This window comes from Alligator sinensis, unplaced genomic scaffold, assembly GCF_000455745.1.
Source record: "Alligator sinensis unplaced genomic scaffold, ASM45574v1 scaffold169_2, whole genome shotgun sequence".
Taxonomy (NCBI): Eukaryota; Metazoa; Chordata; order Crocodylia; family Alligatoridae; genus Alligator; species Alligator sinensis.
This window is the reverse complement of record NW_005842077.1, coordinates 1,155,882-1,168,195: the sequence shown is the minus strand read 5'-3', so window position 1 is coordinate 1,168,195 and position 12,314 is coordinate 1,155,882. Positions and strand designations below refer to the sequence as shown.

General features: G+C 37.2%; 1 protein-coding gene across 1 annotated transcript in view; it reads right to left on the bottom strand.

Moving 5' to 3' along the window:
- The window catches only part of TTC29 (tetratricopeptide repeat domain 29), a 220,811-nt gene that overhangs the window by 141,731 nt on the left and 66,766 nt on the right, over positions 1-12,314 (bottom strand). The window contains exon 6 of the mRNA XM_014520005.2: positions 2,203-2,415. Within this exon, the coding sequence (XP_014375491.1) occupies positions 2,203-2,415 (213 nt within the window). The remainder of the gene's footprint in view (positions 1-2,202; positions 2,416-12,314) is intronic.

Sequence of the window (12,314 nt, the reverse complement as noted above, 5' to 3'; positions counted from 1 at the left end):
TCCCCCCACCCCCCTATTTACGGACATGGTCCAGCCCTGTGCAGCAGTGAGTGGGGACCGCCCAAATCGCCAAATCTCCAAACCTCCTCCGAATCTTTTGCTGAATCAATTCAGAGGCTTCAGATTGATTCAGACCTTTTTACTGGTCTCCCAATTTTTTTTGCATTCAGAGATTTGGCCGCCGAATCGGGCTGAATCTCCTCTGAATTGAATTAGCAACCGAAGCTTCTCCAGCCCTGTGCAGCAGTGAGTGGGGACCGCCCAAATCGCCAAATCTCCAAACCTCCTCCGAATCTTTTGCTGAATCAATTCAGAGGCTTCAGATTGATTCAGACCTTTTTACTGGTCTCCCAATTTTTTTTGCATTCAGAGATTTGGCCGCCGAATCGGGCTGAATCTCCTCTGAATTGAATTAGCAACCGAAGCTTCACATAGCCCTAATAGTCACCTAATACTTGGGATATCTACTTGATCAAAGGAGATATCAGTGCAGAATCAGATCCATTTTGATAATCCCAGGGCAATTTCCATCAACTTCTCCACCCAAACTACTACTCAGCAGCATAGCACAGGTGAGTGTGCGGTTTGTAATAGTGAATATGTCTGATCCCAAGAGTTATTGCTTTAAATAATATTCTAAATGCTGATGTACCTGCTCAAAGAGATCTATTAATGTGCTGAAAACAAATTAAGATGAATTATCCAAGGATCAAAACCAAAGAAGGAAAGAACTACCTAACCAACAGAGTCATTTAAATTTGCTCAAAAAGACATATGTTCAAAAGAAGTAGAATGGAATGGAAGGTTTGAAAGCCACAGGCCCAGGATGTATTTTGCTTTAACCCCAAAACTTCTCTTATGAGGTTACAGCAAGCAGTTTTAAAATGGTACCTTTAAATGCTCAATTTTTTAACTGTATGAACTGTTAGGAATTAATTTGGGTCATTAGAAAAAAATATTAAAAAAACCCCAAATAGAAATAATTAAATACGTTTTCACTGCTAGAGAACAAAGTTAATGCTTAATCTGATATATTTTAAACTGTTACATAGTTACATACATACTGGTTTTGCAGAGGAAATTGTATTTTATTTTACTGTGATGAACAAACTTTATTTAAAAAAAATTATGTTCAAATATTTTTCATTTTTGCTAATTTTTAGCATGATGTAAACAATTTTAATTAGTTCTTAAAGACTACATTAATTGATCAATGTACTCTTCCTTAAAATACAGATGAAAATTTATGTCATAAAATGTGAATCAATATTGTGCATTAATTTGCAGTTCTCAAGCAAAATATTCTATGTAAGAAATGCCACATAATTTATGTTCTTATTCTTTTTCTAAAATTGTAAACTAAATAAAGATGACTATTCAAGTTATTTTATTTTTATTCTGGGAACATGTCAAATATTTTCAGGCAAAAAACCCACAGAAGTTGGCATCTAATGGCATTTTCCAATAAATAAGTGATGTTAAGGTAATTTTAAAAGCCAGAAAAACATGTGCTTTGTTAAAATCAACTGTAGTGGTTTGTATTCCCTCTTATACGTAATACTGCATCATAAACAAACAACTCTGTTACAGCTGATGAACATTTTACAGCATGTATTCAAATGCTATCCAAATCTCTTCACGATTTTTTTTAAATCTCCACTTAACATAGTTAAAGCCTTAACACTGTCACATTAATTACCATGTAAAGCATATTTTTACTTTAAACTTTAAAAAACTATTGTAAATATTTCAGCTGCACTAGAAAAGCCAAAAACCTTATTTGTTACAATAGAAAAACATGATCTCATTTCCATAATTATTTAATAAGTATATAGAATGAAATGTTAATGATCTATTTGATAATATAACTCAGGAAATGCCAAATCAACCATGGCTAACCCATGAAAATCTCAATTTCTGTCAATGACCTTCGTACTGATTATGGGTTCATTGTTTTACAACACTACTCCCAGAAGATTGTATTTTTGGAGATAAAGCTTTCAAGAAACTAATAGATTCTTTGTTGTCAGCAAGGCATTTTTGTTTTACAGTGGGATTTGGAAGTATATTGATGGCATTTGTCTTTGCATTTCATAGGAAATAATCACCCAGTCAAACACTTGACGATTTTTACTTTACTCCTGGGAAAATCAGGGCCTGTACATTAAATAAAGGAATGTAGGAGTGTTATTTTCTACCCACCTTCTTTTGCCATTTCAAAAGCTTTTATTAGAGTTTTGATGGCCTGTTGGTGTTCTTTATTTTCTAGCATTTTGTCTGCGAGTAATGTGTAAATTCTCCAGAGATGCTCACAGGCCAGTGAGTTGTAAGTATGGCTTGTCTCATCCTTCCATATCCGCCCTACTGTCAGTTGATAGAATGCTTCATAATGCTCAGCAGCTTTCATGAACTGACCTGGAAAACACAAGTCATTCATAAATATAATCAGTATATTTCACAAAATATTACAAAACATTTTTGCATGCAGTCCTTTTCTTTCACAAAATTGTCAATATGCTTTAATCCATAATTTAGTACTTAGAAAAAATATTTTAAATTTTACAGGTATCCATAACTCTTCCTTATCTTCAATATCCTTATATTCCCAGTCACAGCCAAGCTATAATTTTTTGCGAGTAAATGGAAGTTTTAGTGGATTGCCAATGCAGATCCACATTGTTGTGTTACATTTTGATTAGCAGGTGAAGACAGAATCTTATACAAAGTAGAAACCCTCAACTCTCTATATAAAGGAGCACAATTCAAACTACTCTTCAGTTCGTTTCCCTATAATCAGAACATACACTTATAGATTGTGAAGGAGATGGGCAGAAATGTGAAGAATAGATTTTTTTTTCAAATGATAGGTTCATTCTCTATTCAAGCGAATAGACTATTTGATGAAAAATGAATTAATTTTTTCTTCATGTAATATATCTCCATATGCACATATAACCTAGTCATTTCCAATGAGTGTAGGTATCTCAGGCTAGTATACAAAGTCCCTCCCTAATTTATATAGGTTAGTGTAACCTGGGTAAACAGGGGAAAGCCTGAGTAAATAGAGTGTGAACAGGAAAAAGAATTGATAGTCTGGACAAAGTACTATCGCACCTAATGAATGCCATATAGCAAGAATCAGTCATCAGTGCTTGTACTTTGTTTTGAAAAATAGAAGATAAAAGGGGACCATCTCGAAGAAATTCAAGCACATAATTTCATTAGGTTCTGTAGTAGAATGCAAGTTCCAAGTAAGGTTTGGTTCATAAATAGGTGGAAAGAAGTACAGTATAATAGTTCTTTCACACACTTCATCTGTTGGATGTCTGAAGATAGAAGATACTAGGTTGATACAGCTACAAAATGAATTTTAAAAGTGACCAGGATCAATTCAGAGAATTTGAAAATATTACATTCCTGATTATATTAGACCAGACAGAGGAAGACTTACTAAAACCATAAGAAAAACTATCTTCCCATTTTGAAACATGGGTCTTCCTTGAGGGAACTTTACATCATCTAACACAGTGCAGTTAACTGCTCAGGGACAATTCATTTCAACAGGGTTACACAGTTGAAGCTACTAGGCTCAGATCTTGGACTTGGATAGAGAAATTGTTACTTAACTGTGTGTTTGATAAAGAAATAGATATGCTATAAGATGTTGATAGAAGAGACTGCCAGACACATATAGCATGATTCTAGTGAAACTGAAAAAACTTCTACTAAGTAAGTTCTACTACCTCTCACGTCTAAATCATCAAGGGATGAGAGTTATCTTTAGCATACCTATTTCACCTTAGACTCAGAGATGCTGTCTCTTAAAGGGACAGATTCAGATGGCCTTAAAGAATATACACAACAGCCTTTTAGACCTTTCAATGGCCTTACAGGAATGGTTGGAGGTATAGAATGAGATGATTCTGTTGCCCCATTCTCCCTCATTTTTTGAGGGATTGCCTTGAGACAATTCCCGACAGAGTGGAAATTGAAGTAATATATTCCACAAGCCCTGCGGTTCTTGAAGTTGAACTAGCCATAAGAGCCTTGACCTGATATTCTTTTTGCCAGAACTCAGTAAAGACTCTTTAGAGAACAATCCATCTACATCAGGCATCAACATATGGAGGCAGTCTGTGCTTTCTGGTATCATTCAGATGGAATTAGGTGAAAATATGTCTAAATGTAGTTCTACTGCAGACACAACTACAACAGCCAAGATTGTGAAAAACCTAAGAACTTAATTAGAGTGAGTTGTTAAATGGGCACTAACTTCCTATAAAAGGGAAACATAATTTTTTACCTGCAAAAGAACTAACTGATCAGGGATTTGACTACCTGAGATTGTTCTGTACAATACTGCCATACTTTTGCAATACCCCGGGATCTTTAAAATAGACTCCTTTGGGATTACAGGAGATGCAGTTGCTGGGAACATATTTTAAATTTTATTCTTACTCCAGAATAATTGGAAATTGCCTATCTTTGGGACAAGCCAGAAGGTCTGTCTGTTCTCCCAAGCATTAGAGTCCTTTGGAAAAATAAAATCTTTAGGGGGATGGCGGATTTGTTTATCCATTCTGTCAACCTAGTTGATTTAGTTTGACTTGGAGTGACTCCAGAATTTTAATTTTTCACTTTTTTTTATTTCAATATTTGCACAAGTACCTAGAGCAAGTGGATAGAGGCATTTGTATTTTTAAACAAACTAAATTAAATAAACATAATTGGAGAAGGAATAAAGCTGGTTATAAATGACCTTTGGATTAAAAGTTAGGGTTATTTTAGATCATCTGTACAGTACATTTATAATGATTTCTACTATCATTTGAGGGAGAGAGACAAAGGAAGAGGAAGAATACTGTGTGGGAGTGCTCATCAGGAATATTTTATGGAAGGTAAAGGACATCCCATATATCTCTCCCAGATTTCCTGGAGGAAAATGACTGTTTTCAAAAAATCTATAGCATACATTTTCAAAATATTATATATGAAATTATAGCTAATTTTTATTATTATCATTAGTAACAGTGTCTGCACATTTAATATCCCCAAGCAATATGCTCAGAAATTATCCCAGTGTATCCTAAAATTGAAATTTTAGAAATATTAATTCTTCTTTTCATTAGTCAAAGAAGTCAAACACACAAATATAATTTTCACAAAATATATAGCACTACTGCAAAAATATTATAATTTAACGGGACCCCAGGACATAGCATCAAAAAAGCTATCAGTAATCAATTCATCTTAATAATGGGAATGAAATGGTGTAACTACATACCTTTTACAGTAGGAGACCCATTCTAAACAATTATATTAATACAAAGACATCATTCATCCACTCAATGTATTAAAGATAATAAATCATTCCTATTTTCATAGTAGTTGGAGACATATGCACTAAGATTTGTACTAGTTTTTCAGTGAAAAGAAAGTGCACTGTTTGAACAGAAACTATTAGAGTTAGAGTTTGCCTAAAGCCCACAAAAACAGATTGTATCCATTCACTTAAAAAGCAAGAGTTCAATGTAATGTGAATTTAACAGAGAAACAGTCCTATATTTCTGAATATTATCCAAAACTTCCTTTACAACTTCCCTTCCTATAGAACAGTTCAAAAGCATACATTTATTATATCAAAGCAGATATCTTAGACAAATGTTAACCAAAAAAGAGTACATATGATGACTACCATTTTGTTTTTTTTTTTAAGTAGAAAGATTGACTAGATATTAACACAAATGGGTTTAAATGTGAAGCTGCCATAAAAGCAGGCACATAAATGTAATTCTCCCAGCCGCTATTTTGATGCACATTTTTGATTCCATGAATATTTTATGAAATGGCCCAAACTAAAGCCATATAACATTCCTGCATTACTGATGCTTGCGCCCGTAAGCTACAAACATTAGAGGCATGATTGAGTGCATTAAAATGAACTCATTCAGCAGTGCATTGATTACTTGAAGGAGAAAAAACAGAAGAGTTACTCCCACTTAAGAAAACAGCATACCAATCTGAAGTTTTCAATACAGAAATTAGAGATAGCAAGTTTGAATAATATGATATTTAATAAATAAATAAAGTCTGAATCTGTCTAGAGGTCTGCACATGCAGACCTGACATTAATTAGGTGGGATGTTAATTAGGTCCAAAGATTGCTTCCAGTATTGTACAGGTAATTTAAAATGTCACAATCTGTAAAATGCACTGACTGACCTGTTCTAGCTCCATGCCTCAGCAATATTGAGAGTACCTAATTATTTCCTTTTCTATCAGCTTGTACATTTACCAATGAAAATAATGCAGCAGAAACGATCATATGAAAAAAGCTGACAGGTCTATAAGGCACAGTTCTTCAACAGCACAAGTATATGTAGAAAGCACATTTAGTTCTAAATTGTAAACATTTGTTGAGGAGTTTAGCAAAATATTCCACTTTATTTAAAAACAACGACCTAACAAAACAATAACACTTTATATTATATTACATTTTAATCTAAAACTACTGGACATCTTTTTAAATAAATTATTGCACTATGCAACAAGGATATAAGATCTGCTAGAAGCAATATTTAATGGTAGCAAAAAAAAGAAAATATTATTACCATTTTTAAAAGATATTTGCTTCTTTTTCAGCTTAACTGCTTGAATATTTGCATTATTTTTAGCTTCCTACATTCAATTATTATAATTATGGTAGCAGTATTCATGCTGAAATAGTTAAGAATATGTCATAGTTTTTAATGTAAGCCACTATTTACAGGGATTTTATAAGTCTGCATTGGAAATATGTTGAGAGCTCGAATAAACGGTTGACAAAATAATAAAATAAGGTCCTCATTCAGCAAATAGATATGCTGGCCTAGACTGAGGTAAAATGGATTGCACAGATTTCAGTGGAATTCCTGTTATGTGCAAGAACCTATGTTCATATATCTAAGAGCAGGGCAAAAATGTGATTTTTTCCCCCCTTTTTAGTTTTCATCTTCCCTATGTCCCAAACAAGCAATTTTTGACAGTATTGTGGAGAGAGAAAACTTTGCAATTTCAGAAAAAATGAGTGATTTTGGTTTTACAATAAGTTAATCATGAGCAAATTAGACTATTTAAGATTTATAAGGATTTTTAGTAGACAGAATCATTTAGGCTCCTAAGGATACTGTAATACAACATGATGGCTCCTCACTAAGCACTGTACCAGCATACCTTGCAGTTCAACCACAAAAGAGTAGAACCCTCTACTGTGCTCCATAGCACAGAAGACAAAAGACTTCCTGTGGTCTGAAAGGTTCAAGCCTGGGGGCCTGGGAGTTGACAGTACAGACAAGGTTGGGCATTAACTATCCTGGGACCTGGCCTTGTTGTAGGACTGAGACTATTTGCAGGGGAAACTAGGACATCTTCAAAAAGGATGATGATGTGGGAGGTTCATGATCCATGGTGCTTGTTTAGGAACCTTTGGTTTAATCTTTGGGTGGTAGTTTAAAAGCCTTTTTGTTTTTGGCAGTGCTAAGTTTGTCATGTTTTTAAAACAGTGTTTTTATGAGCCCACTCAAAGTTAAACCAGTGGTTCTTAACACTTTTAGGGTCAAGACACCCCTCATAAAATGCCAGTTCTTAGTTTTCTCTCATTTTTTTACTATGGAAATACAGTATTTTTTCTGTGGCAAAGAACTTAGAAAGACCACAACAGGTCAGAATATTTTTAGCACTGTGGATTTTTATTTGAAATCAGTGGGTTTATCTTGTGCATCATGTTTGTACACCTAATAGTACTAACATTGCACAGTATCCTTCAGCACCCCTGAAGGGCTCTCAAGGCACCCCAGGGAACCTTGGCACCCTGGTTGAAAATCAGGGAGTTAGACCTTTTATAGACCACCTCAGAACTTGCAGTACATAAGTACCAGACATCTAGAAGTGACTATACAACACTCTCAGATATACTCTACAATAAGACTGGCCATAATATATTAGGTCAATGTGCTACTGAACAAAAGAAGGGTCTAAGAAGATTTTGCTCAGAGGATGAAACACTTCAATATCTAGGGATAATTTATGGTGGATGAGTCGCAATTTTATTTAATAATTAAATAGCAAAATTGTAAACAAATGTTAGAAGTGACACTCATAATCTCTTTTTAGCAAAGGGAGGCAGCTGCGAACTGCTTGGGCTAACCATGACCCTTTGTTCTAACTGGTTAATGTCACAAAATGTTTGACTCTTCCAAATCTGAGCATGTGGCCAGAAGTCAGCTCTGTAGTAACAGAACACTCCCTCTCCAACCCTCAGCCTCCCCAGTCGAGCTTTCTTTGACTGGTGACGCAGATGATTTGTTTGACCATGGGCAGGGGAAGGCTGATGGATTGATGAGGTCATACAACTTCATGTGGCCTGGGAAAGAGGGTGGGGGGAAATAAAGAAAATTGGGAAGGAGCTGGAAGACAGTGTGGAACTGAGTGTACTGGATGTAGGCATGTACCAGAATGCCTGTCTTACCCTTTTACCATTGAAGGGGCAAGTGTTGAAGGACTCTGTAAATCATATTATGAAAATGTCCATGCTCATGGTTCCATGAAGCAATGACAGTTGTCAGCTTATGACCCCAGTGGGCTGCATCAGCAATTCTTAAGTAAGTGTTAGTTCCTCCAGGTGTCCTACCCTCCACAGCTGGTACAAGGGAGGCTGAGGACCTCTGTAGATATTCAGTGCAGCACTGGATAGAGGTCTAGGACCTTCCCTTAAAGCAGCCCAGCCAGTCTCTACAATTCGCTTGGCACTTAGACTCCAACTCAGTCTAATCAGCCAATGGGGAGAAATTGGTAGACACCTGGATAGTACAGCAGACCCGGGACCCAGGATGGTGTGGAGAACATGGGTAAGGAAGCCTTCTGCCTTCCACCTATCTCCTGCCATGAATTTTCACAAATTACATATAATATATATTTTTAAAGGTTTTATCTTTCCAGAAGAAGTCATTAGTCTTACACTGTAACTCATACTGCAGATGGTAGTTGAGTGATAGCTTTTCTTTAAATCTGAACTTAAGTCTAAAAAAAACCTTTTGTACTCAGGTCATGCTATTTATCTTTTTTAATGCAGCAAGTCATTTGCCCTTTTATAGAGATGAAATAGGGGATAGTCCATGCTCAAAGATTTAATAATCCATAGCCTCAATCTTGCAAAACCCTGCATATACTCATATTCAGTAGGACAATTCACATGCATTAGTACAAAATGTTCCTAACCTTTTTGGGTAGGTATACAAGTAAGAGGAAAAGGCTGCAGAAAACTAGCAATGAACAGAGACGTATGGTATGTATTTTGTTTGGTCAATATTTCTATGTTTCTTTTTTGGTCAGATCTAAAATACCACAAAACAAGGGAATAAGAAAATAAAATCACATAGGCTAAGTCAGACAGTCAAAAAGCCCAAGGCTAAATTGATTCAGTCTTTGCAGGTTAGTCTGCAAAGATTGCAAAGATTGAACCAATAAGCAAATGAACAGACATTCATTTGTGATTCAGGAGATGCAGCCACATTCCTGCAGTGGCTCAAGCCAGAAGCCAGGGGGTGCTAGAGCACAGCTCCAGCACATAGCCAACACGGGCTGTGTGTTCGCTTCCTCTTCTTGCTGCCCCCGAGGTCTATGGGATTTGCTGTCCACAAGCATAGCAGCTGGACTCTACAGGATTGCTCATCACTTCCTCTTCCTGCTTCCAGGTGCCTCTGGGATTTGTAATCTAGAATTGCAGCCAGCACTAAGTAAGCCAGCAGGGCAGCTCTGTACTTTGGGGAAGATGAGTTTAACCCTCCTCTCTGGCCCAAGACCCCAGACAGGGTTTCCATGGAGGAGGCCAGTGAGCCAGCCCTCACTGCTCCAGCTAGGGATCAGAGGGGTGGGGCCAGCCCTGCCCTGCTCTCTGGAGCAGACAGGACAGCCCAGCCCAGGGCTGAAAAGCATGCTGGGAACCTGGGGTACTGTGATTTAACTTGAACCAGGAAGGGGTCTGGGACAGAAGTTTCATAAAGTGGTTTGACCTAAATCAGTTAAGTCTGATACTACATCCAATCAGGTTTATCTTAAACCAGTTTCAATCATTTTGAAACTGGTTTATGTGCACTGAATGTCTGTTCTGTTACAGGTTTAAACCAGTTTCTCATCACTTAAACCAGTTTTAATGTAACTTCTGTCCCTAGCCATATTGTATATGATTTTAATGCATGGAATCTGACAATTTTTATAAATTAATGCGAAAGTTTCTGGACAGAACCTAGTTTGTATTAGAAAAGTTATTTCTGTTAATTCATATACACTCTTATCAATACTTTAGTACAATTCTTGTGCTGATACTTTATGCAGAATTTTGCCATTATATCCTATTAGGACACTTGCCATAACCATCCTTGAAACTGGCCCACTGGGCAGCTAAGAGAAAGAGATGTGAAGCCAGGAGGAAGAGTAGGTAGCTCAGCCAGATGGATGCAGTCCCGGATAGGAAAGAATTCTAGCCTGGGCACTTCCTCCCAGTAGGGCAGAAACCTTCCCAAGTGTTGCTTTTCCATCTTACGCAATAAATGGTATGTGCAAGGTACAGTGGGGCAGCTTCAAGAGGTGTACTGAAAAGGGTTTGGATAATGTTTAACCAGTGGGCTGGTAGTTAGAGCACTTTGCTGGGAAGCAGAAGGTTGGAGTTAAGCAGGGCAGGGAGAGTGGGGAGGGGGTTGAAACCTGAATCTCTTCTTTCCTGGGCAAGTGCCCTAGCCACTAGACCAGTGCTAACTTCTGAGTGGCAGGGTCATAAAACATGTGAACTCTCCACTGTGCCACACTCCACTGCACTGTGCCATGATGTGTTACATGGAGGCCCTGGGCCCCATAAGCTTCTGACTCCCTGGGTTCCATGGCCTTAATGTGCCCCCAGGGGTAGAGGCAATAAGCTGAAATCAGAAGAGGGAGGAGGAGCCCCTCAGAGGCTGCATGTCACCTGCAGACTTCAGGCTGCAAGATGGACCAGCCCTGCACTAGACTAGGGGTGCCAATCTGTAGCATGAGTGCCACAAGTGACAAGGGCAGCTTCTGTTTGTGCCCCACAGCAGATCAGGGAGGGGACAGGCTGCACAGTGGCAGGGAGCAGAAAGCAGAGCAGTAGGTTGGATAGGGGAAGAGGATTGCAGAGGCACTTGGAGAGGGTTCAGGGCTGCTTGTGGTACTCCAGCCACAGTGGTTGGCACCCACTGTACTATATCATTGAACTTAAACATGGTAGGACCTTTCTCCTTCTCCTCATCAGAGCACAGCCCTAATGAATAGGCTCAGTTGGTATGTGTACACTTGCATGCACACAGCTGAATTGCAAACTGCGCATAAGTGCCAAAACTACAGTCATGCAACAAGGTACACGTCATTCAGGCACATAAAGCAAAATAGGATTTAGCTCTTACCATCAGGCACAATAATGAAGCTGTCAGAGAGCACAGATAATTGCCTTCAAAATGTATTTTTAAATTGTATATATTTAAGTTATACTTTTATTAATATTGTACTTTACACATTAGATTTAAGGCAATCCTTAATATCTCTGTATGTATGGAGAAGAAAATTATTCAACTGGCAGTCGCCGCACTCCCACTGGCCATTGTTCCCACTAAGAAGACATCTCTAGGAGCAGTGACTCCTCTTCTGTCAATTACTAAGAGGAAACACTGCCTCCAGAAAAGTGTATTTAATATGGTGAGAACTGCAGGCTCAGCTGCAGTAGTCCTAGACTTGGCAAAGCTTTGAAGCAAAAAATCTGTTTCTGAGTGGGCAACTTTGAATGAAGCTTCACTTCAGTACTACTCATTAAGCAGTAAATAATTAAAATACCCTGGAATAGACAGGTAAAATACAAGCAGCAATGTCAGTAACAGACATGAAAGAGAAGAGTGGGAAAATGAATTTAAAGAAAGCAATGAAATAATTCATTTGAAGTTTTAATAAAGTTTCATTTGCAGTCTTGTTTAAAGATATATCAGACTTTAGGGATGTAGCCTAATTACATTTTTATTCTAAGCTCTATTCAAAGACCTTGGACTTTGAATCTTTAGCATAGATCAAATATGATATAATTTATTCATGGCTATCAATACTTTTAAAAGAGCTCTTCATTAAATACCACAGTCTTATAAACATGTACACAGAGCAGAAAGAGCAATGCCAGATGCAATGAAAATGTTAACAATTTATAGGAAAAGTAAATACAGAGATGTTAATTCACTTGAGCTATATCAATTGTATTAAAATGTATAATTCATTTTCCCTAC